The sequence below is a fragment of the Lissotriton vulgaris genome, chromosome 2_1 (genome assembly GCF_964263255.1).
Source record: "Lissotriton vulgaris chromosome 2_1, aLisVul1.2, whole genome shotgun sequence".
In the NCBI taxonomy this organism is placed as follows: Eukaryota; Metazoa; Chordata; class Amphibia; order Caudata; family Salamandridae; genus Lissotriton; species Lissotriton vulgaris.
This window is the reverse complement of record NC_141687.1, coordinates 1,803,944,759-1,803,967,791: the sequence shown is the minus strand read 5'-3', so window position 1 is coordinate 1,803,967,791 and position 23,033 is coordinate 1,803,944,759. Positions and strand designations below refer to the sequence as shown.

At 46.4% G+C, this 23,033-nt stretch overlaps 1 protein-coding gene across 2 annotated transcripts in view; it reads left to right on the top strand.

Annotated features, from left to right (window-relative positions):
- CARS1 (cysteinyl-tRNA synthetase 1) overlaps positions 1-23,033 on the top strand; it is a 395,563-nt gene that overhangs the window by 100,705 nt on the left and 271,825 nt on the right. For both annotated transcript variants that reach the window (XM_086957866.1, XM_086957867.1), the window contains 2 exons: positions 1,244-1,335; positions 6,555-6,643. In XM_086957866.1, the coding sequence (XP_086813992.1) occupies positions 1,244-1,335; positions 6,555-6,643 (181 nt within the window). The remainder of the gene's footprint in view (positions 1-1,243; positions 1,336-6,554; positions 6,644-23,033) is intronic.

The following is a 23,033-nucleotide window of genomic DNA, read 5'->3' as shown; positions in this document are numbered from 1 at the left end:
GTATATGGAAGCCGTGTATGTATTCTCGGTAGGGCTCTAGGCCATAAATGGCTTAATGTCCCAGCTAGGAGTCCCTTATCACCAAACCACCCTTTCTCAAATGGGTTAATTAATAGTTTCGGTATAGTGGCCCTGGAGAGGTCTTCCAACTCCTGCGGTTCTGAATCACTCCAATGCAGGTCTCTCCATCCTGCTGCGCAGTGCAGTTGTGCCGCTATGTAGAACAGTTCCATGTCAGGAACCGCCATCTCTCCTTCATGTGATGGAAGTCTCAGTTAAATCAGTGCAATTCTTTGCCTCTGCCCCCTCTCAGATTAGAGTTAGGCGCAGGCTATCCATCTCTTTAAAAATAACACTGGGTATGTGAATGGGGAGAGCAGCAAAGAAATATAACCATTGTAGCAGAACCAACCTCTTTGAAAGCGGTATTCTACCCATCACAGACAAGGAAAATATAAGCCAGAAATGAATCCTTGTCCTAGGGAAGATATAGCTACTTTAATATTACTGTTAAGCAGCTGATCCTCTGTGTGAAAAATGTGCTTCCCAAATATTTGATTTTGGCCCCGATCTCTGAGAGGTATAGGGCCCATGTTGATAGCATGCAGTAGATGAGCAATAGACTTGCCCCAGTTCACGTTGGGCACAGACAGCCTGACAAATTGCTCGAGAGCCCCAATGGCTCCCTCTATATCTGCGCACTTGATATGTATAAAAAAAAAGTAACATGTCGTCCGTATACAGAGAGGTCTATGAAGGCGATCCATTGAACAAAAAACCCTTAGTAATGGTCCCCCTGCAACACTTGTTGCTCTATGTAAGTTTGTAGATACAGAGGGAATCCTGTCCTGAAGGTGGAGAAATAACTTGCTGTAAATTGTATCGTTTCGTTGGATGCATATTCTCCAGATTAACGTTTGAGATGCCACCAGGGTGCTACAGACCTTTGTCTGCATGTTGTAAAATTGCTTCCACAATGGTGTAAAAATGTTGGCCATTACATGAAACATCTTGGTGTCATTAGACCTTAATCTGGGTACATCTCCTTATTGTGGTTGTTTGATTACACAATTGTGTGGCCAATATTTAACCTTGTTTCAGGTTTCTCGTTCCTGATGTCTAGAAATATTCCACCATGATATAAAAATAATGATATATTGAAATAGTCATTAAACTGCAGACAGCGCCTCAAAAATTATAGCTCATGAAGTGTAAATTATTTTTCTATCTTTTTTTCTTTTAGATAAATCAAGGCGAGTGCAGCCACAGTGGACTCCTCCGGATAGAAAAGAACAAACAGAACTTCGCTTGTACAACAGTCTCACCAGGAGTAAGGTACATAGGTCTATAGGTCACTACAGTTTTTTCTTTTCTAGATAAAATGAGCGTAAATTACTCACACTGTAGTACAACATTTATTTTTAACTACTTTTTGTTGAATATTCTGTTGTACATAAAGAGAGCATCAGTGCATTTTCAGGCATACGTTGCGAGTCCTCACATCGAGTAGTACAATAGCTATCCCACAGCACAGTCTAGGCAGAGACGCACTTGCAAAGATAACCTTAACAAGCATGTGTCGTATATGAATGATGTGAAGCATGACCAACGGGGATCAGGTGTGGTCGCCTTTGAGCCTGTAGCCACAAGGCTGTCGGAGGTTATGAGTTTGAGCCAAGTGCTATTAACTGCAGTGAATACAGTTGGGGTGGTGGGGGTGGTAATAGGCCCGAGTAAGGCGGTCTGGCGTTATATTTTGTTACTTTTGAGAGTAAGAATTGGGTCGTCCCATGCAGACACAGTGGGGCATTTACGGAGGCCTCTCGCCGCATCATGGTACAGATCTACAGTCTCTGTCTCTGCCCATTGGATCTCTATGTCCTGGCACTGTGGGACCTCCAGGTAGGGACGGCGCCTTCCATCGTATTGTAATTGTCTGCTTGGTTAGTAGTAGGGCTAGGTTAAGGAAACTATTTGTCACAGCCCCCGTTTTTCATACGCTTGTAAAGCCCCCAATATGTAGTCCTTCATGGTATTCACATCACTGCAGCCAGTGATGTCTGAGAGAATTGGAAAGTTTGGACCGTAGTGCACTACCAACACATATATTATATCAGCTTGTGAGGTGTGGCAGCAGGGGCAGTCTGGTGATGCTGTGGGATGGATCCAAAAGGTCTGGGCTGGTGTCAGGTAGGTTAGTGTAGTGTGTGTATTGTATGTTTTGAAAGTGCGCATTGTGGGACACTTTGCATGGGTACCTGAGCGCTTTGTGCCACTCCTTTTACGATAGTGGTCATCCCACTGCTGGTGTAATGCCACTTGAGTATTCCAGAATCTGGTAGGGATTGTTTTAGTAATCCTGGACACAAGCTTATGGTCCGTTCTCATGCCAAACAAGGCCTGGAGCTATGGGCAAAAGGGTGGTTTAGTGTGTGTGATTCCCCAAAGGCGCTGCAGCACTGCATCCACGAGCTGGTGTGTTAAGAGCTGCCCCAGTGGTAGACCAGTTTTTTCAGATGAGAGACCACAGTGTACAGGGCTTTATCCTGAAATAAGTCCCACGTGGTGCGTATTCTTGCTCCCTCCCATGGCTCCGTGACATTCCACCATGTGACTTGCTGGAATGTGTGAAAACATTGAAGTGGGATCATGAGAGCATGAACGATTTCCTCAGGGAAATGCAATCTTTAGTAGCTTACTTGCAGGCTTTGGTAGGTCTGATTTTCGGGGAATAGTCCTCGGACGACAGTTTGGGCTTGCCAGCCATCGATCCGACCACTGAAGCTGTGCCGCCAGGTCGTAATGCTTAAATATCTGACCGCCCGTGCTCTGTGGAGCGCTAATGCTCCAGCTTTGCTAGTGCACCTCTACAGTGCTGCTCTACACCACCCTTTGTTCCAGATTAGTTCACTCCGCATGGTGTTCAGTGTGCTGAGCCTACCGCTGGAAACCTGGATCAGCAAGTTTGCAAATTAGTAAGGGAATCTTGGCACCATATCTATTTCGGAGAAGGTGAGTCAGCCTTGCACCATCAGGGGAGACCACGCCAAAGTGCAATTTTAGGCCTCAGACAACATAGCGCCTTCAGCAGATTATGGCCCAGCAGGTCCTGGCTGGTGTGATACATTTTCACGCCTAGCTATTGGAATGTGGAGTCTTTCCACTTGATCTTGTGGTCATGGACTACTATCGGAGCAATCAGGACTAATGAGAACAGGCATGTTTTTGCCCAGTTGACCCCTACGCAGAGGCAGCAGTGAACGTCTCCAGTATGTGCACGACCTAGACTACTCCTACTCAGATATCCCTAATATATATTAAAACATTGTCTATGTCGAATGACACTACATGTTTCCCACCGTCAATAAGGATGCCCCAGTCCCTTCCTGATTGGTGGCGGCAATCAGCCAAGGGTTTAATCTACAACATGGACTGCTGTATAACACTCAGTCTACGTCTATAGAATATTTTTCAGACCAAATACATTGTGCCGGATTCTGATATGTGCTTCGTCATGTTCAATAATTAATGCCTAAGCGTGTATGTTTTTCAAATGCAAAAAAATGTTTTTTGAATGGGGATAGTGGTGCTCAGTCTGGAGAGTACATTGGTCTTATCCAGTCTCCTGCCTTACCAGTAGGAGCTGCATAGATACCGGCCTATACAGCTAGAACTGATTGAAACATATTATTAACTGAACCACCTGTTCGGTTTTACTAATCCTAGTCAAGACCTGCTGCATATTTCCTGAATTCGGTTGCAAGCAAACTTCCATTTTGCAGTTGACCATTCCATCATCGGTACATATGCCTCTAAAAACCACTGTACTGGCGATAGAAAACCAATATCATAAATGAAGCTGAGGAGAAATGGAGATTGGCTGTGTAGATCAAGAATAAGATTATAGATTATGATCCCGCAAATGATTTAAAAAAAAAAAAAGATACTGAAGATATTTCTTTAAAGTGAATGGATATCTGAAAAAGATTAAGCATTTTCCAAGCTTTTTGAGCTTCATATTTAAGAGAACGTTGCTATATACACTAGATGTAACTTCATTGTCCACATGAATCTTACATAAAGAAGGTATAATGAAGTTTGAAGAAGATAATATTTTAATAGAACAAGAATGGAGAAACAATCGGACCATGTATATATGACAACTAGATAACATGCTTCTCGTTTGGAGAGGTAAAAACAAAAACGCTGATGGAAAACATAAACAAAATATGGAGTTCACCTGAGAACTACGTTTTTTTATACAGTCAATTCAGAGAAAATCCCTTTTCTGAATTTACTCCATTGACTGGAAAAATAGCTGGAAAACTACAATTTATCAAAAAATAGAAAGCCAACTGATAGGTGAAAACGATGGTAAAACTCCCCAAAAAATTCAGAGCAAATGATGTTCTGCTTGTATACCCCCTTTTGCACATCCCACATTAAGTGTCTATGTAGAAAAGGATATGTGGGGAAATGACACCCAAAGCCAAGAAAATATAGGCAGAATACAAATCAAATGTCCCTGATAGCAACGCAGCTATCACATTTTCAATTTCAAACGCATGAGTCAAATTAAACAACAAATTCTGGAACTGTCGAGTCTGAAGAGGCAGAAGCAAATACATTATTTGCAGCAAGATTCATTGGGTAAAATTAGTACAGACATGGCAACCTGAAGGCAGGAGCTACCGCATTGAAATGAAATGTTTTTTAAAAGCAAAACCTCTTCGCATAATGTTCACTTACTATATTTAGTGATACCATGATGTGGATAAAACTACAATTAAACAGAAGAAAGAATGTTAATATGACTGACAGAAAAAGAAATCTCAAAAAAGTTTCACAGATGATTTATAGAGTCTGACAACGTTCACACCAGAAGCAATGGAAGTCGTCATACAGAAATAGTAAAGACCTTGATAAAGGTGTTCGAGTTGAAAATGGGACCATGAGAAAATTAAGATCAACGTTAAGGTTTAAAGGCTCGTGGGAAATGTTTTAACATTTTTACATTCGCAAGTGCCAATGTATGTTAAATGGCAATGTTTTTCCTTTTAGGGGACTAATGTATGGTAACTCGTAATGAAAGGTGATCCCCAAAATGCTTTGATTTATGATCATTTGAAGGAGAAATCTAAAATTAGTGTGTGACTTAGTTTAAGCTACTAAATTTACACTGGATAATTTAATTTCGAATTAGTTTTTTAATGTTAATAAAACAATTCAAGTTAATGTAAATAAGAAGTCCGTTTTGGTTTGGCACATATGCTTGGGTACATGGATTAACATCTTCCCTCTATTTAATTTATATAAAAAAGAAGACCAGTGGAGTTCTTCACTATTTTTATGTGCAGCAGTGTCTGCATGGTGCGATTGTTGCTTCTAAAGGGCATATTTCAACACTTCTCCCCCTACTCAACAGGAGGATTGACAGTTATTTAAGTGCTCACCCCATACTATCTATCCTGATGATGACCCCCTATTGCCTAGTGATTTAAATGCCGTTGACTGCAGACGTTATATCGCCCTTATTTTGTGACCCCCCCCTCTCCCCCAAGTCTATAAATCACTCAAGGAGTCCAGAGTCATACATCTTTCATTCTTATGCACTTCCCTCTCCTAATTCACATTGGCACCCTTTTACGTTTGTAAGCATTTTATGTCGCATAATTCTGTGTATTTTATTTGTGAGAATTTGCAAAAGAATTGCATTGATTCCAATTAAATGTGGTTGAACTTTTTAACAAGGGCATCAGATGTTTAAATTTCATACAACTTTTGATTTATTTATCCTCTGTTAATAACGACTGTATCCACCAAGGTATTAAGTAATGGTATTTTGAATGTCTACAATGAGCCATTGTCGTTTGTTAAATGTAATTGCACCAAAGGCATGGAAGTTAAATGTCATGATGCAATGAAATTTGCCAGTTAGGTATAAATCATAAGTCACACCCCCGTCATGGAATCCATAACTCGCCAGCAAGTGAACTGTTTTTTAACTCATGATAATTATCGTTATAAACAACAGTACTTGATAACAGAACGTAATAAACCTTATAATGTTTATCAAAAACCTACTGTATTCATATTAACGACATCAGTAGGTCAGTGCTAAGATGATATGTAGGGTCCTAATGATGTCATTGATGCACGTATTTAGTCAAATGGAGATTAATGTATACACAACATGACTGACTTGAAACATTTTATAATGCATTCGTCAAGGTGTATAGAATGAATATATTTGCTGTTGTTTATGGTTGAGCCAATACTTAGTAATGTTGTAGAACAATTGTAAGTAATATGAAAAAACGTCTAGGAGTATGGCTACTACAAAAAAATAGTAATTGAAAGTCTAATTTGCAGATACGAGATTTATGTTTTATTCTATTTTCCTGGTAGAATAATATAGGATTTTCTGTTCTATGCTAATATTTTGCACAAGGGGCCTCTAAATTGTCATTCTTTCTTATGCCAGCTGCCTGAGTTTTTTACATATCCATTTTGACACCACTTTTATTTATTTACTTTATTTATTTTTAATTAAGGAAGTGTTCGTGCCACAGAATGGGAAAAAGGTGTTGTGGTATTGCTGTGGACCAACCGTGTATGACGCCTCCCACATGGGACATGCAAGGTATTGTATTTTGTGTCTCGTTTTGTGCTTTGGTAAAGGGAGTGTATCGATTCAGTAGTTGACAGATTGAACCCATGAGAAAAGATTCAAAATACAATAGAATCTACTCCCTCACATTATATTAGTCAAGACAAAAATGATATTGCCTGTGACCCCTGGACTTACTGTTGTGATAAAGTATATTCTCGACGATTGCTAATTAGACACAAAAGTCACTTGAAATCCAAATATTTATAAAAGTACCTTCACAAAAGAAATACTTTCTAGGTCTGAAGAAATGTGATACCTCGAATCTGGCTGCTTACCAGATGGTGGATTAACCAACAATAGAACACCTACAAAATTTGCAGTTATTTCTTAGCTCATGAATTTAGGAACCAAAGTAGCAAGGTACCCTTACGTACTAGGGTCAAAACAACTGCAAATCAGACTTGTGTGAATTGTGGAGCCAGGTGAGCAAATGCAAAGCCATTCAAAGACCTAAACCAAGGTTGGCTAGTTGGCAATCCCATGCATATACACTGTGGCTTGTTCATGGGAGGCGAATGTTCGTGGAACCAAAGTGAGAAAGCCACATATTCAGTCTCTAAAAACAATGCACAGTTTGAAGTTCGTTGGGGAAAAAAAAATAACTTTCTCAAAGTGGATGGATAGATCCGTCTCAGGAGAAATTGGTCTAGGAAAGGTTTTTGTTGAAAACAAAATATGCGGTAAATATGTGCCTGACCACAGAGTAGAAAAAGGAAACTAGGAAATCCATAGCAATTACATTGGGAATTTTAAAAGTATAAGACCTTTTTGCCTACTACAGAGAAGAAAACTGACTGAACATGACATCTTGCTGAGCCTCATACCGCTCTATGTAGATGAGCTTCCAGGCAAAAACACATATGGGTCCTACAACGATACAAAAAACACAATCATAACAGGTGCATGTATGAAACCAGAACCCTTTCATTGCGTGTTCATGAAGTTAAGTGGACCTGCACTCATATCCAGACCTCTGTCTCCAAGCAAGAGAAATTAATTTGTAGAGAAAATGCCAAACCTCTGCTTCATATAGTGGATCCCTACGTATGTGGCTATAGCAATTCCTTGAGCTGTACCATAGATATTCGGTAGAAAACCTCTGGTATATCTTTTTTTTCTTTAACAGATTTTCATTTTAATCCAAAACTGGTGTCTTCAAATCCATCAGACTAAATAAAGGAATTGAATAATTCAAATGTTAGAGGAGACAAACTAAAAATTGTGTATAAATCTGTTTTTAAAGTACAAGGGGTTTTAATAACGTATTGTAGTAACGAGCCACTACGCATATAAGTTTCAAAGTATGATTTTATTCAAGTTATTAGTAATAGGTGCTTCCAGCTTGGCGGTTAAACTCTCTCCTCTCGAACATTCTAACTCGCACACTAAGGAGCAGTGCGGACCATACCAAGGAGGAGGGAGGGAGGGGGGTGGGTGCGAACGGGTCCAGTTGGTGAAGTTACAACACACCTTCCCCCCTAAGGAGAGCAAGGGAAAGCGATCCCAAAGCCCCGGGCTAGGGGAGGGAAGGAAGGAGAGGGAGAAGGAAAGGACCCCAGAGAAAAGACAAAGAGGGAACGGAGGAGTTAACAGGGGGGGGAAAGAAGATATGCACCAGGGACCAGAGCAGGTAGGACTGAGAGGAGGAGAAGGGAGACAGGGTAAAGCGACCCCCAAAACTTGCAAATAAAGAACAACATAGACGCTGAGACTTGGACCCCCCAAAACAGGAGACAGGAGGCTCCCTTCACATAACCCTGAAAGGGAGGGAGGAAATCCAGCTGAGCGCCGGTCTAGTAAGGTAGGAGATACTTGCACTACAAAAGTTAGTTGTTTTAGCGACCCAGTCATCCCGGGAAAAGGTAACAGCCTCCCAATACTCTTCTGAATTTGGCTACTTCCGTCATCGAGGTGATGCTCACCACCGCATCCGGCGGCCGAGTTGCTGAGAGATGGGGTTGATAGTTCCACGTGGTCCCTGGCCACGTTTTTTCCCTTCACGGAGTGGGTGACTGTTCTGTTCAATAAGATGCTTTTGTACGAACTGAGAGCACAACATTTGCCCTCTTTTGTGTTCCCTTTTTCTTTTTTTTTTTTCTCTGTGTCACAACCTTGTTTGGTTTTAAGTTGAGGGTAAGGAAAAGGAACTGTTGCCTAATGGTACTCTGAATTAATGTCCTCAGGAACCGCTCGACCAAAATGTACTCTGCTGACTTGCTGAAGTCCTCCGTTACACATACCTCCTCACCCTGCTGGCAAGCATCGATCCCTTGAACAGTTTGTTCCTTTATATATTTATTTATTGTTATTTTTTTTTTCCTCTTCGGAAGTTTCCTGGACCATATTTCACTGCTTCTGACCTTGCCCCTGTGAACGGTTTCCTTCTCATTGGTCTCCTTGTCGTTGTGTCTCTCATAATTTCTCTTGTGGAACGTCGTGCCTGTGCTTCTCGCACTTTCACCTGTACAAGCCTCCTCGGGAACTGGACTTCCCTCCAACTTCGCCCCCGGGATAAACCTGGTAAACCTGGCCTTGTCCTTGGTAAATCCTAACCCAACTTCTTCCCAGCCTTCTGGGAGCCAATGGACTCTTCCATCCGGACCTTCAAGGTACTGGCTTGGTCCGTTTTTGAGTGAATTCACACTCCCTCCTTGACGATTTCCTCTTTCCATGCTCGAGTGTGGTTCAGATCTCTTATACGGTCTAAGTTGGTAAACAACCCCAGCGGCATAGCTCCACGCTATCTTACCCCTTTGGCAGATTGATTTGGACAGATCGTCCACTCCTCTTGTGGACTGTGTAACCCCGTACATTTCCTCCTTCACCACCTCCTTTACTTCCAAAATATCATGTTCTCTGTTCATTCTCACAAGGTTTTCTCTCATCCTTTTTCCAACATCCTTTTCCTCAGACATATTCAGCTTTATTTTGCGCTTGACCCTCGCGGTTTCTGTTTTCTTTTTGTTCCTCCAGGCTTTCCTTCTTCTTACTTCCAGGCCTAAGGATGGATACGTGTTGACCTTCAAATTCTCCAATCTGGTGAGTGGGTTACTTTTGTTTACAGCCAACCTTATCTTGGACTCAGAACCTTTCGGATTTTTATTTCTACTTAATTTCCCTCGTTCCATCTCCTCTTGTACTGCAATCACCTCTTCTGCATTATTCACTTTAAATTTCATACTTCTCTTCATGTAATACCACTCTGTCTCTTCTTTTCCTTTCAATATCAAGTTTCCTCCTGCGTCTGCTGCTTTCACTTCATTTCCTATGGTTAAAGACAAATCGCTCTTCCACTTGTATTTGTCCATTACTGTACTTTGTGACTCTGAATCTGCGACAGCTCCCTTTAATTCTCCACTTCTATGGATGGTATGCCTCAGTTTTGCTTCGTTTTTGTTTCTCACCACTTCGTTATCTCCCCTCTCTCGGCATATTTTCCTCCTTTGTACTTTGGCACTTCTTTCTCGCTTATTTTGTACATTTGCATAATTCAAGTCCTTTTGCCGACCTTTCATTTCTGCGTCCTTACAGTCTCTCCCTTCTCTTATAATATTCGCTATCCATTCTCCACCTTCCCCACAGATAGTCCATTCTTCTTCCACTTTCTCTTTTTCCACGGGTTCCTCCTTCTCCTCGGAAATGGTTATGACGAATGCTATGCGTTTTTTCTCGTCCCATCTTCCTCTCCTCCTTATCTGCGGTACCAAACTTTTTTTCCTCTTAGTTAATAGCATATGATGCGATAATTTTCCCATAGTGCCTCTTCTGATGACATCTTTATGCTTTAATCCTAACATCCTCCTTATGTTTCGAGCTTTTCTATCGAGGCTCTGGTGGGAAGGTGTAGTTACTTGCACTACTCTGAGATCCTTTAATGTGCTTTGTTCACAACTCCTGTAGCTTACTGATCCTTGACCCACACAAGTTAAGGATCCACGAAAGATATAGTAACTCACATGAGATGCTCTTCCTCAAATCTGGGTAAGACTTTCCACTTAGAGTTCACTGCGCACCTTGCCCCTCAGAGATATCCTCACGCAGCTTCACCACGCTGCCTCCGTTCAGTTTCCAGCACAGGACACAAAAGTTTTCCACACTCCCTCACACAGCTAAAAACACTGCCTCAGCTCCGTTTCACGAATGGCACGAGTTAACTGCCTCCCCTGCTCTTCACCGATGATTAATACCGCTCGCGGTGCCACCTTTACTCTCAGTAAACTTGCACCTACACGCATGCATATGTAGAGAGATCCTCCTACTTGACTGTTCCCAAATGGCTCAGCACCAGGAATGTAGACTTCTCAGACTGGCGGTAGTGCCACTTTCAGCCACGCCGATTTCCTCAGAAGATAATTCTCTCCTCAAACGAACTAATGAGATTACTGGTTCTCCTTTATCCTTTTTCAATACCACCACACGTCTTTCAATAGTTGCAGTCCTTATCCTTTCTATTTTTTTTTTTCTTTATTTATAATTTATTTATTTATTTTATCCGATCCGGGATAGTGACGAGCGTGCGTTGGAAAGAATGGCCCACAAGGTGGCAGTGCACTAAAGCTCCTGTTCAAATTACTAACCGTAGCCAATGACACTAACGCCTGTCAAACTACAAAATTTTACTTCGCTGTTTAGGAGAACAGTAAACCTAAATCCCTTCTCAACTTCTCCTCACAATCAATTTCTTAGGGGCGCACCTCTCGAATTCCAAGAAACGTCACAGTACTCCCAGTTGGGAAATGCTTTCATCCAATGTTTCTCACACGGGTACACTCCACGTTACGCAGTTAATTACTTGAATACCTTTGTTATCTTATATTTCCAGGAAGTGCAGGAATAACTCTCTCAGATTTCCTCTTTTTAACACTTTTCTTTTCTTATCTCACATCTTCCTCTTGTGAAAGACAAACACCTCACAAAGTCATACCTCAACTTCTTCAGGGTGAGTAGTCCAACCGACAGGCTCTCTACTTGGGACAGGTTCTGTCAGAGAACGCCTCTCGGTGAAACACTAACACTCCGTCTCCTCAGCGCAGCTCACAGCAGGGGCCGTGTTTCAACCTTTCTTTTTCCTCTGTTGATTTCCCCCCGCCGTTTCTTCTCCCTGAATCTCAGCTAGCTCTCCGTGCCCACACGGCTGGGGACTGCCACAGCTTGCCCTACACGCCTCTCCGCTTGTCACTTCTCACCTCTTCTTAGTGCCTTCTCCCACGACGACGAGCCTCCTTTGTCCAAGGTTCGGTTCACACACAGGATACTCCGCCACTTCCACCAGCTTAGACTCAGTCTGCGGCACCCTCAGGGACATTTACAGTTGTCCTCTTTCTTTGTCTTTGTCCTGCTTCGTGTTGCATGCGAGTGACGCGATGCCGGGAGGGATCACGGCGATGCTGTCGGGCAGGGGTTTGTCTCGTCAGGTAAGGACTTCCGCGTTTTGCAGCGCTCAATATTCTTCTTTGCCACCACGGCACATAACGTCAACTTCAAAACGCGGTGAGAACATTTTTAAAGAGAATTTCGTTCCCCCTCCGCTCAGCTCACTTCATAGGCTTCGGCTGCTAAATTCACGGACTTTTGCCTCTTTCAAAGCACATAGACTCAGGCTTAATTCCTCTTTTCAAACTCCATCTCTTACGAACGCCCGGAGCAGGTCATCACTTCATTTCATCATATCTTCAAACAACTGGTTACACGATCCACCAACACCAGCAGACCTCAAATCAGGAAGAAACGTTTCTCTTCTCCACACGGCACCAGCTCGTCCACTGAGGCTTCACACCCGACTTCCTTTTTCTTTCCGGAATCGAGAATCACACGTCCCCCCCCAAGGGGACACCTCGGTGAGTTCAGCCTGGATACCGGTATGTCTGCTGTCCAGTGATCTTCCAGCTCACTTGAGAGTCCTTCTTTTCAATTCACAACTCCGCACAAGCTTCAAATTTATCCAGGGGGAAAACACCAACTGACCCTGGCTCAGCTCCTCGTCCTCGTCGCCAGAAATGTAGTAACGAGCCACTACGCATATAAGTTTCAAAGTATGATTTTATTCAAGTTATTAGTAATAGGTGCTTCCAGCTTGGCGGTTAAACTCTCTCCTCTCGAACATTCTAACTCGCACACTAAGGAGCAGTGCGGACCATACCAAGGAGGAGGGAGGGAGGGGGGTGGGTGCGAACGGGTCCAGTTGGTGAAGTTACAACACGTATTTTATTACTTTTGCTAACTTCACAGCATCCTTATGCAACAAATAACATTAAACACCCCACCCTCTGAGCTTACTATCTAGCAATCGGCACTCCCAGCTTCCCATCATGGAGGCGGGCGCCATCCTTCCTTCGTAGTCAGCCGAGGTTTGTATGCCCTTTGTCCTTCTCCATTAGTGCTCAGTGCCCGATCACCCATTCCTCCCTATTTTGCCGGTCCCATCAGACTGCTCTATTTGCCACCCACCCTGCCATTACAAATCTTGTCAATTTGTTTTGGGGCATCCTCTCCCCTTGTATCACTATTTCCTGTGCGTAGCAAATATCCATTTTACATTCCCAATCTCTCACCACTGGTACTACTGAGAACCCTATTTACGCACCATTCATCTCTTTGCCAGAAAGAAGCCAAGGTTGAACATAAGCTGCTTAGGTTAGTGTGTTTTTTTTAGTTTGTCCCCTGCCAACTGTCATTTGTCACACACTCGGAACCACGCTGCAGGAGCGCCGATATTCCCAACCCTCTCTCCTGTCCAGACTGCAGTCTGCAAGATGAGTATCACTACAGCCTACAGCCTGAGCCCGGGGAGAAGGAAGGGTAAAAAATAATAAACCAGGGGAAGAAGAAGCTTCAGAGAACCCAGTATGTATTCAGCTCCCGGTATTCGCGAAGAGCAGATAGGAGTAACCTCCCACCCTGCAGAGGAAAGACAAAAGATGGAACAAGGATAAGAATCACCCTTAAGGTTTCTCTTTCTGCGCACACCACCACACAATCCCACAACAACCCCCTCCTCCTTCTTACCCAGTGCGGGAGTCAGCTGTCCTTTATCAGGTACTCCGTAATACTGTGAATCGACTGGAGCCCTGTGTTGATTCTTCAAAATACCTAAGCGTTTGTGCTGTCCGATATAAGGGGAAAAAGTTGTCCGACAAAAAAAAAAACCCTTCTCGTGTTCAGCGTTTTAATAATAAATGAAAAAATCCCCTTCCCTTGTAACCCAAAAAAGCAGTGGCCACTGTAGCACCCAAAACAAACGCTGACACACAGCCGGTTCGCGAAAGCGCCTTAATTACTCTTAAGGACGCTGATGGGACTCTAATACACGGAAGTAAATCCTCTAGCGTATGTCTCTTGTCTGCACGCAGCCGCGCACAGACCAGTCCGATCCCAATTACCCAATCCAAAGTCACTCGATACAAGCAAGGGCTCCGGCGTCTTGACTCCAGTTCCAAAAAGCCCCGATAAATCCTTCTTCGCTGGAACGAAGCCTCGTTCTGATATCTGCAATGGTCCGAAAGTGAAATGCAAACACAGCTGGATTATCCCAAATGCTGGTTCACAAGAAGACAACGGGACCGGTAACAAAACCAAGCATCGAACGCCCAGCCTCGTTTGGTTTTATGCAGTCACATGGGAGAAGGAGGGCGGGGTGTGACCATAAGCATGTGCATAGAGAGAGGACCAGGGCACCACCCGGGCTAAATCCCAACACCAACACCACCCCTCCACCTCATTTCCTGCCAGCTGCTACAGGATCCTGTGGGTGCTCTCCCTTCTCTTGGGCCTCTACGTACATTTTATGCAGTGGGGCTGTTATTTTACTGGCTAATCCCCTCAGGAGCACCACCAGGAGTCCATTACGACCCGTAGCTTTCCCAACCGGTAGAGCGCTGTTTGTATTGCTCCTCCGACAAGTCCTCTTCAAGCTCCATTGCCCTCCCTTGCTCCAGTTTTATACAGGAGCAGTCCCTGATAAAATTCCTCCGCTCTAAACCCTGAGCAGGAGGCCGCTCAGAGTAGAATTCCCGTAGATGGTTATCCATGACCCCTGCTATTTTGTCACTACCCCGCACCCCAACTTCTGTCGGGCCCACAAGCTTGCCAATGTGCGATTTCTCCATCCAGCCACGCCAACAGTTTGCCTGCCTTATCCCCCCTTCATAAATCGCTGTTGCAGAGCCAGGCTTACCTGTTGCACCTTATTGGCGGTAGAGGTACTGATACTCCTCCCATTTCCGCACCAGCCTCTGGCTAATCTCCTCCTTTGGGGTTTGAGCTAGCCCATCCTCCTACTTTCACCCTGGATGTGTACCATTTATCTAGCTAACTCTCACCTCATATGTTCAGTGTGTGACTGTTTTTACTGCTTTTACTGTATTGTATCAACATCATGTGAAGCATTCTGACACCTTCGGGTCCAGCAAGCACTATTTAAAACTTATATAAATAAATTCTGTGCTGCCACTGACCCCGTGTTCCAAAATAGAAATCCGTGACCATGTTGAGCCAGGACACCCCCGCGGGAAAGGAGGCCGCTATCCGTCATTTGCCCAACCCCCTCGGTAGCGGGGTGGTTAAGGTAATTTCCAACAAGGAATGATCCGAGATTCCTCTTGTCTTAAAGGCCGTCTCTGTCAATCTAGGGAGAATAACTGCAGGTGCAAAAAAAAATATCGATTCAGGAATTAGTATTATTGGCCCCAGAGTAATAGGAGTACTCCTTCTCCTGCCTGCCTAATGATCTCTAACCATCCTCCGGACCCAGCGCCCGGACAAATCCTTGTACATTCCCCACATGGGCTTGCTGTATCTCCTGAAAATATGTCCAGTCCAACGGGGGGTCCATGATCATATTGAAGTCACCTCCCCAAGATGTCTGCTATAACACAGCTCAGTAGTTGGAGCGTGTTTGTCAAAAGCCCGGGGAGATGTACACATTAATAAACACCAACGTCTCACACTCACAGTCCCCCAGAACCACTATATACTTGCCAAGGACATCCGTCCACACCTTCGTCACCACGTACAGTAGGGATTACTTCACCAAGTTTGCCACCCCTTTGGAGCCTGTAGTGATTCCTGCATTTCGCATCACCTTATATTTCCCTCCCCTTAAAGCTGGTGCACAATTCTCCCTTATTTGTGTATTTTGCAGAAATACTACACCCATTGTGGACTGTGTGAGCACCTTCACCAACAACCCACGCTTTACTCTATAGCCCAGGCCACTGAGTTTCCATGTCAATAATGTAAGATTACCTATACTCATTCCCTTTGAGACAGTGCATTCTGCCCCCTCTTGCTGCCCCACTTCAAGCTCAGTGAGTTCTCCATCTATACCCTAAAAGCACAAAACAAAATGAACTGTTAAACTTTTCCTCAGTTCGCACCCCACCCCACATTACCGTGCCACAGTCCTACACCTGCCCTTTCTTTCTGTATTTATTTTGCCCTAACAATACATCTGTTTTTCGCCTCATTGACCATCCATGTACTGGACACCGCACCAATGACACGGGGTCTGTGAGACATAGCAATCCTCCTTGCCTGCTCTGACCCCTCAATTCACCACCTGCTCATAGAGCCCCAGCCAATCTCAAATGATTTCACCTGAAGTCATTGGTGTTGCCATGGGTGGCAACACCTCCTCCTCCCCTCCCCAGACGTATTCTCACCAGAGTCCTCCTCACTGCCCTGAAGAACATCCCACCTGGTACCCTTGTCCCTGCTCCGTTGATGGTGAAGCACATCCACCACTTTTGCCTGCCCAGATTCCACCTGATCCCTGGACGACCCCAAGGACACCCTCCTCTGTGGTATGAGGCAGCGCTTAGCTTCCTGCCAATACAATTGAGATGGGCCTACGTGCGCCCCCCTGGGGGCTTAATACACTTGCTTCCCCAGCCACTTCCATGTCTCTGCCAGCATAGAGAAAAAGAATATTATGCTATGCTATGCTAGAGATTTTTGAAGTGCAGGGTGACCCAATAGGCCTCTCAATGTTGAAGGTCTAGTCTGTCACATGGTGGTTATAGCAAGCCGATAATTCAAAGAGATGAGTTTTAAATAGTTCCCTAAATTTTGCTTCTTCCATGGTTACTCTCAGAGATAAAGCAGTGAGTTCCAGAGCCTTTGTGCCAAATAGCCAAACAAACGCCCTCCGCTCCTAGCTTTCTTCCTTTTTGTTACAGTGAATAGTCTCTGACATCATAATGATCTTTTGGGTTATAGGGAGTTAGCAGATGCTAATGTAAAGGATAACTTTTATTGTACATTGCTTAGTGGGCCAGGCAGAGAGATTCAAAATTGAATATCTTGAAAACCGGCAACCAATGTAACCCAGCCAAAGATGAAGAGAAAGAGTGATGCTTAGGAATCTTTAGGAGATTGATTGCTCCTGCATTCTGACTGATTTTCAGATGCTTGATCACATAACAGTGAGCTTCCTAGGTGGACTGCGTTGTCCAAGTCAAGCTGGGAAAGCACTATGCCCTTGACTATTCCTCAAATGGTATGAGGTAGCCAACTCTAAACATTCCTTAGGGTTCCAAGTAGACCAAAACAGCAAGCTGATAATTTCTTAACTTGGACCTCCATGGTGAGTTGGCAGTCGATCGAGAAGTCCAGACTTTATTTAATTTTTTCTGGGGTAAATCTCCTAAATAATTCAATCAATCAATCAATCAAAGCATTTATATAGTGCACTATTCACCCGGAGGGTCTCAAGGCGCTAGGGGAGGGGGGGTCCGCTACTGCTCGAACAGCCAGGTCTTGAGCTGCTTCCTGAAGGCGAGGTGGTCCTGGGTCAGGCGGAGGTGGGTCGGGAGGGAGTTCCAAGTCTTGGCGGCGAGGTAGGAGAAGGACCTTCCCCCTGTGGTGGCTCTTTGGATGCGGGGGACGGCGGCGAGGGCGAGGACGGTCGATCGAAGCTGGCGCTTGGGAGCGTAGAAGTTGAGGCGGCTTTTGAGGTATCCTGGGCCTTGGTTGTGTAGAGCTTTGTGTGCGTGGGTGAGGAGACGGAAGGTGATTCTCTTGTTGACCGGGAGCCAGTGCAGGTTTCTCAGGTGTCCGGAGATGTGGTTGCGGCGGGGGATGTCCAGGATGAGTCGTGCTGAGGCGTTCTGGATCCGCTGGAGTCTCTTCTGGATTTTGGCGGTGGTTCCGGCGTAGAGGGAGTTGCCGTAGTCCAGATGGCTGGTGACGAGGGCCTGGGTGACCGTCTTCCTGGTCTCGGTGGGGATCCACCGGAAGATCTTCCGTAGCATGTGCAGGATGTTGAAGCACGACGAGGAGACGGCGTTGACTTGTCTGGTCATGGAGAGGGAGGAGTCCAGGATGAAGCCCAGGTTGCGTGCGTGATCTGTCGGTTTGGGTGCGGTGCCCAGGGCGGGGGGGCACCTGGAGTCGTCCCAGGCGGAAGGCGAGGAGCCCAGGATGAGGACTTCCGTCTTGTCTGAGTTCAGTTTCAGGCGACTGTTCTTCATCCATTCGGCTACCTCTTTCATCCCATCGTGTAGGTTGGCTCTGGCGGTGGCGGGGTCGTTGGTGAGGGAGAGGATCAGCTGGGTGTCGTCGGCGTAGGTGATGATGTTGAGGTTGTGCTGGCGTGCGATGGCTGCGAGGGGGCTCATGTAGACATTGAAGAGGGTTGGGCTGACCGAGGAGTCTTGAGGAACGCCGCAGATGACTTTGGTGGCTTCTGATTTGAACGGGGGGGGGTGGACTCTGTGTTCTTCCGGCGAGGAAGGAGATGATCCACTCCAGTGCCTTCTCCTGGATTCCGACGTTGCTGAGGTGCTGCACTAGGGTACGGTGGCAGACAGTGCCGAAGGCCGCGGAGAGGTCCAGGAGGATGAGGGCCGCTGTTTCTCCGTTGTCGAGCAGGGCTCGGATGTCATCGGTTGCTGCGATCAGGGCGGTCTCGGTGCTGTGGTTGGCCCGGAAGCCAGACTGCGAGAGGTCGAGGGATCCGTTCGACTCGAGGAAGGCGGCCAGCTGTTTGTTGACGGTCTTCTCGATGACTTCTGCAGGAAACGGGAGCAGCGAGATGGGGCGGTAGTTCTTGAGGTCGGTGGGGTCGGCTGATGGCTTCTTTAGTAAAGCGCTGAGTTCGGCGTGCTTCCAGCTCTCCGGGAAGGTGGCGGTGTCGAAGGAGGTGTTGATGATGTCCCGTAGGTGGGGTGCGATGACAGCATCGGCCTTGTTGAAGACGTGGTGAGGGCAGGGGTCGGTCGGAGATCCGGAGTGGATGGAGTTTATCGTGCGGACGGTGTCTTCGGTGCTGATCGGGGTCCAGGCATAGAGGGTGGTGGTGGGGGGCGGTGGTTCGGTCGTGGCGAGCGTCGGTTGAGTGCTGAAGCTGTTGTGTATATCCGCGATCTTGTTGTGGAAGTAGAAGGCGAGGGAGTTGCAGAGGTCTTGGGAAGGGGTGTTGTCGTTGTTTCCGGCGTTGGGGTTGGAGAGCTCTTTGACGATGTTGAAGAGTTCCTTGCTGTTGTGTGCGTTGTTGTCCAGTCGATCCTTGAATGCAGTTTTCTTGGTGGCGTGGATCAGTTGGTGGTGTTTCCGGGTGGCGAGCTTGAGGGCAGTCATGTTGTCCGGTGTTGGGTCTCTGCGCCAGGCTTTCTCGAGGGCTCTGCAGTTCTTCTTGGAGCTCTTGAGTTCATCGGTAAACCATGGGGCTTTCTTGCTGCCGGGTCTGCTGGGCGGGGTCTTCAGAGGGGCGAGGTCGTCTGCGCAGTCGCTGATCCACTTCGTGAGGTTGGTGGCCGCTTGGCTGGGGTTCTTTGCGCTGGTGGGTGGGTTCTTGCTCAGGGAAGTCGCGAGCTGGTCGGCTGTGATCTTGTTCCAGCTTCTGCGTGCAACCTGTTGCTGGTGGTGGTGGATCGTGGTCCTTCTGAAGCTGAAGTGGACGCAGCTGTGGTCCGTCCAGTGGAATCCGGTGGCGTGGCTGAAGGCGATGTCCTTGCTGGATGAGAAGACGGGGTCGAGTGTGTGTCCGGCGTAGTGGGTGGGGGTGGTTACCAGTTGCTTGAGTCCGAGGTTAGCGAGGTTGTCCAGCAGGGTGGTGGTGTTGCAGTCGTTGTTGTTCTCCAGGTGGAAGTTGAGGTCCCCGAGGAGGATGTAGTCAGCGGAGGGGAGGGCGTGCGGGCTGATGAAGTCGGCGATGTCTTCGCTGAATTGTGAGTGTGGTCCCGGGGGTCTGTAGATGAGGGTGCCTCTGAGGCTCGTCTTGGGGTTGATGTGGATCTGGAAGTGCAGGTGTTCGGCGGGTGCGAGGGTGTCGTCGGTGTTGGTCGTAATGCGGATGGAGTTCCTGTGGATGATGGCGATGCCTCCTCCTCTCTGGTTGATGCGGTCCCTCCGGATGATCTTGTAGCCGTCCGGGATGGCGATGGCGATGTCGGGCGCTGAGGAGGCGTTCATCCAGGTTTCCGTGAGGAAGGCGACGTCTGGGGCTGTGGTGTCGAGCAGGTTCCAGAGCTCAACGGCGTGTCTGTGGACGGAGCGGGTGTTGAGCAGGATGCACTTGAGGTGGTTGCTACTGGAGTTCGGCTTGGTCGGTGCTGGTGTGGTGCAGGTCCGAATGCAGGTGAACTTGCAGGAGTGGCAGCAGAAGGGTCCGTGGGTGCGTCTGGGGGTGGCTCGATAGCCGCCCGGGATTCTACCGGCGTTGAGAGCGTAGAGTTCGGTGGCGTTGTTGGTCCGGCGGGTGGGCTGGTGTCTGCGGGGGCCAGGGGTCCTGGCACTGGGAGCGGTCCAAGCGCGGACGGGCGTAGACGGGCTTACCTTTGGCGCACCTTCGGCGCTACCGCTGCGCGTGTCCGCTGCGCGCGTCCGCTGCGCAGTCGCTCTGGGGGCGTCATAAGAAGGGAGCCGGGAGGGAGGGTCCGCTGGGAGGCGGGAGCGTGGGAGCCAATCGGCTGGCGTGGGGGCGAGGCCGCAGGCAGGCAGCAGCGGGAAAACGGGTGCAGGCTTGGCGGGCGGCCCTGCGGCGGCTGGGGCGCTGGAATCGGCGTCGGCGTAAGGCACAGGCAGCAGGTAGGTGAGGCTCAGGAGGCAGGAGAGGCTCAGGAGGCAGGAGAGGCGAGGAGCGTGGGGGTGACCAGGCCGAGGGCGCAGTGGTCGCTCATTAATTGGGCCATTGTAACTCAGTCCACAGCGAGGAATTGTTAACGACCACCAAAGTTTCTCCCTGTTGCTGGGCATCTAATCTGTGACACCTCTGAGGCAGGCGTTAAGCTAGGTGGATAGAGCTGGTGTGTTCAGGCGTTAGGGAAATGATTATTCATGTTCCATTATGGTGTCTGCCAGTGGATGTACATAAATATTAAACAAGGTGGGGTGCAGAGATGAGTCCTGTGGCACCCCATGGTCCAAGTCCGGCGTATTCGAGCAAAATGCTTCCACCCAAACCTGAAAACTTTTATTTTTCAGAAATGATGTTAAGCATTTAAGGGAATTGCCAGCCATTCCAGCATCTCCCAGTCTCCTGATGAGTCTCAAATGAGACACCATGTCGAATGTGGTTCTGACCCATTTTTGTCTAAAATTGCTTTGAGTTCATCAGTAACGGCTAAGAGAGCCGTCTCAGTGATGTTGCCTGCTCTGAAATCATTTAGTGTGTAATGGAAAATTCCTGGATCCTCCAGAAATGAGGATAAGTTTTTGTTAACAAATTTCTCTGCAATTTTAACGTTCTCTGCCTCCAGGAGACTTGGGCTACGGAACCGTTACACATAGAGGGCTATCAAACATATTTCTCTAGTGCCCTCCCTTCTGTTTCAGGGAGAGCGAAAGACGGTCTGTCAATTTTTATCTCAAACCTACTGGTTTGAGATAAAACCAAACTTTCAAATTTTAACATTAGATTTAAATAGCCAAGATACATATGTTTTGGTTAACTTTTATAAAAACCTCCACCAGACTGACCTTATAACTATCCTACAAGAGATAACGCTCTACCTTCAGGAACTGAAAAACGAATCCAACAAAAATGTCAATCATTTGGGGGGGAGATTTCAATCTCACTATATGCCCCCAAAGCAACAACTCTAATTGTGGCCTTACAGATGAAAACAGAACTCCACTAACACATTTTCCCCACACAAACACTGGAGAGCAACTAAATGAGGCAATAAGTGCTTTGGATTTGGGGTTAGCAAATGATTTAGTGGCTCCCTCAGTCCCCCTAACTAAAACCTACAACGGGAGGGGAGCATCAAGCATCATAGATTTTATATTTATTTCTGCTACCGCTGCGTCTCGTATTGTCAATTTTAGCATACACATGATAACTCTACTAGTGATCATTTTCCAATTAGCGTAACAGTAAAAATACCAACTAACCAATATAAGCGGAATCCGGACCACATTTATGGTCAAGGAACGCTACGCATGGAAAGACCCAATGGTTATTCACTCAAATGGGATAAGATCGACCCGCTTGTAATAACCACTGAGGTAGTAGTAAATTCCCTAGAATCGATAAATAATTGTCTGAACCTCAACACCACTGACGCGGGGGTTTTAAAGAGCTTCTCCACTATAATAGCATCAGTAAAGGCAGCTCTTTATCGGGAATTAAAGGAAGGGTCAGTAAAGAGTGTATGATGGTTCGATAAGATCTGTTCAAAAGCCCACTCAAATTTAAAAACTGCCTTACATAAAGTGCCGAAAGACAAGCAGGAAACTGCCAGTTGTAGAAGGGAATATAACAAGCCCATAAAAAACAGGAAAATAGAACTCAAAAAAGATCTTTGGTCACAACTGCTCAAAAGCTGTATCCTTAAAGACAATATCGCCTTTTGGAAGGTTGTTAGATCACCCTTCCTAGCAGATAAGGACAACAACAACACCATAGATATAGCCATTGATGAGTCAGCGTGGGTTCACCACTTCCTGGGAATATTCGGCCTTCCGCAGTCTCAGCCATCTTCCGCAAACAAAGAGACTGTAGCTTTGCCTTCATCAAACCCAGTCTTGCCGATTCCCCTGGGAATATTCATCAGTGAAGTAGAAGCGTCTCTTTTAGCAAGTAAAGGTGGAAAGGCCCCAGGGCCGGACGGAGTCCCAGTAGACCTCTACAAGCACAACATGGAACTGTGGACACCGATACTGACGAGGGTCCTGGAGGCATCCTGTGCTGTGGGCCTCCCCGACTCTTGGTCAGACTCGATCCTGGTGCCAATCTTCAAGAAGGGAGATCGCAACCTCCCATCTTGCTACAGACCAATATCTCTATTAGATTCCCTAGGGAAGGTGGCAGGCCGCGTCATCCTCAACCGACTACAGATATGGGCCACAGATAATGGTAAACTCTCTAATTTACAATATGGATTCAGAGAGGGACTGGGTACCATAGACCAAGTGTTCA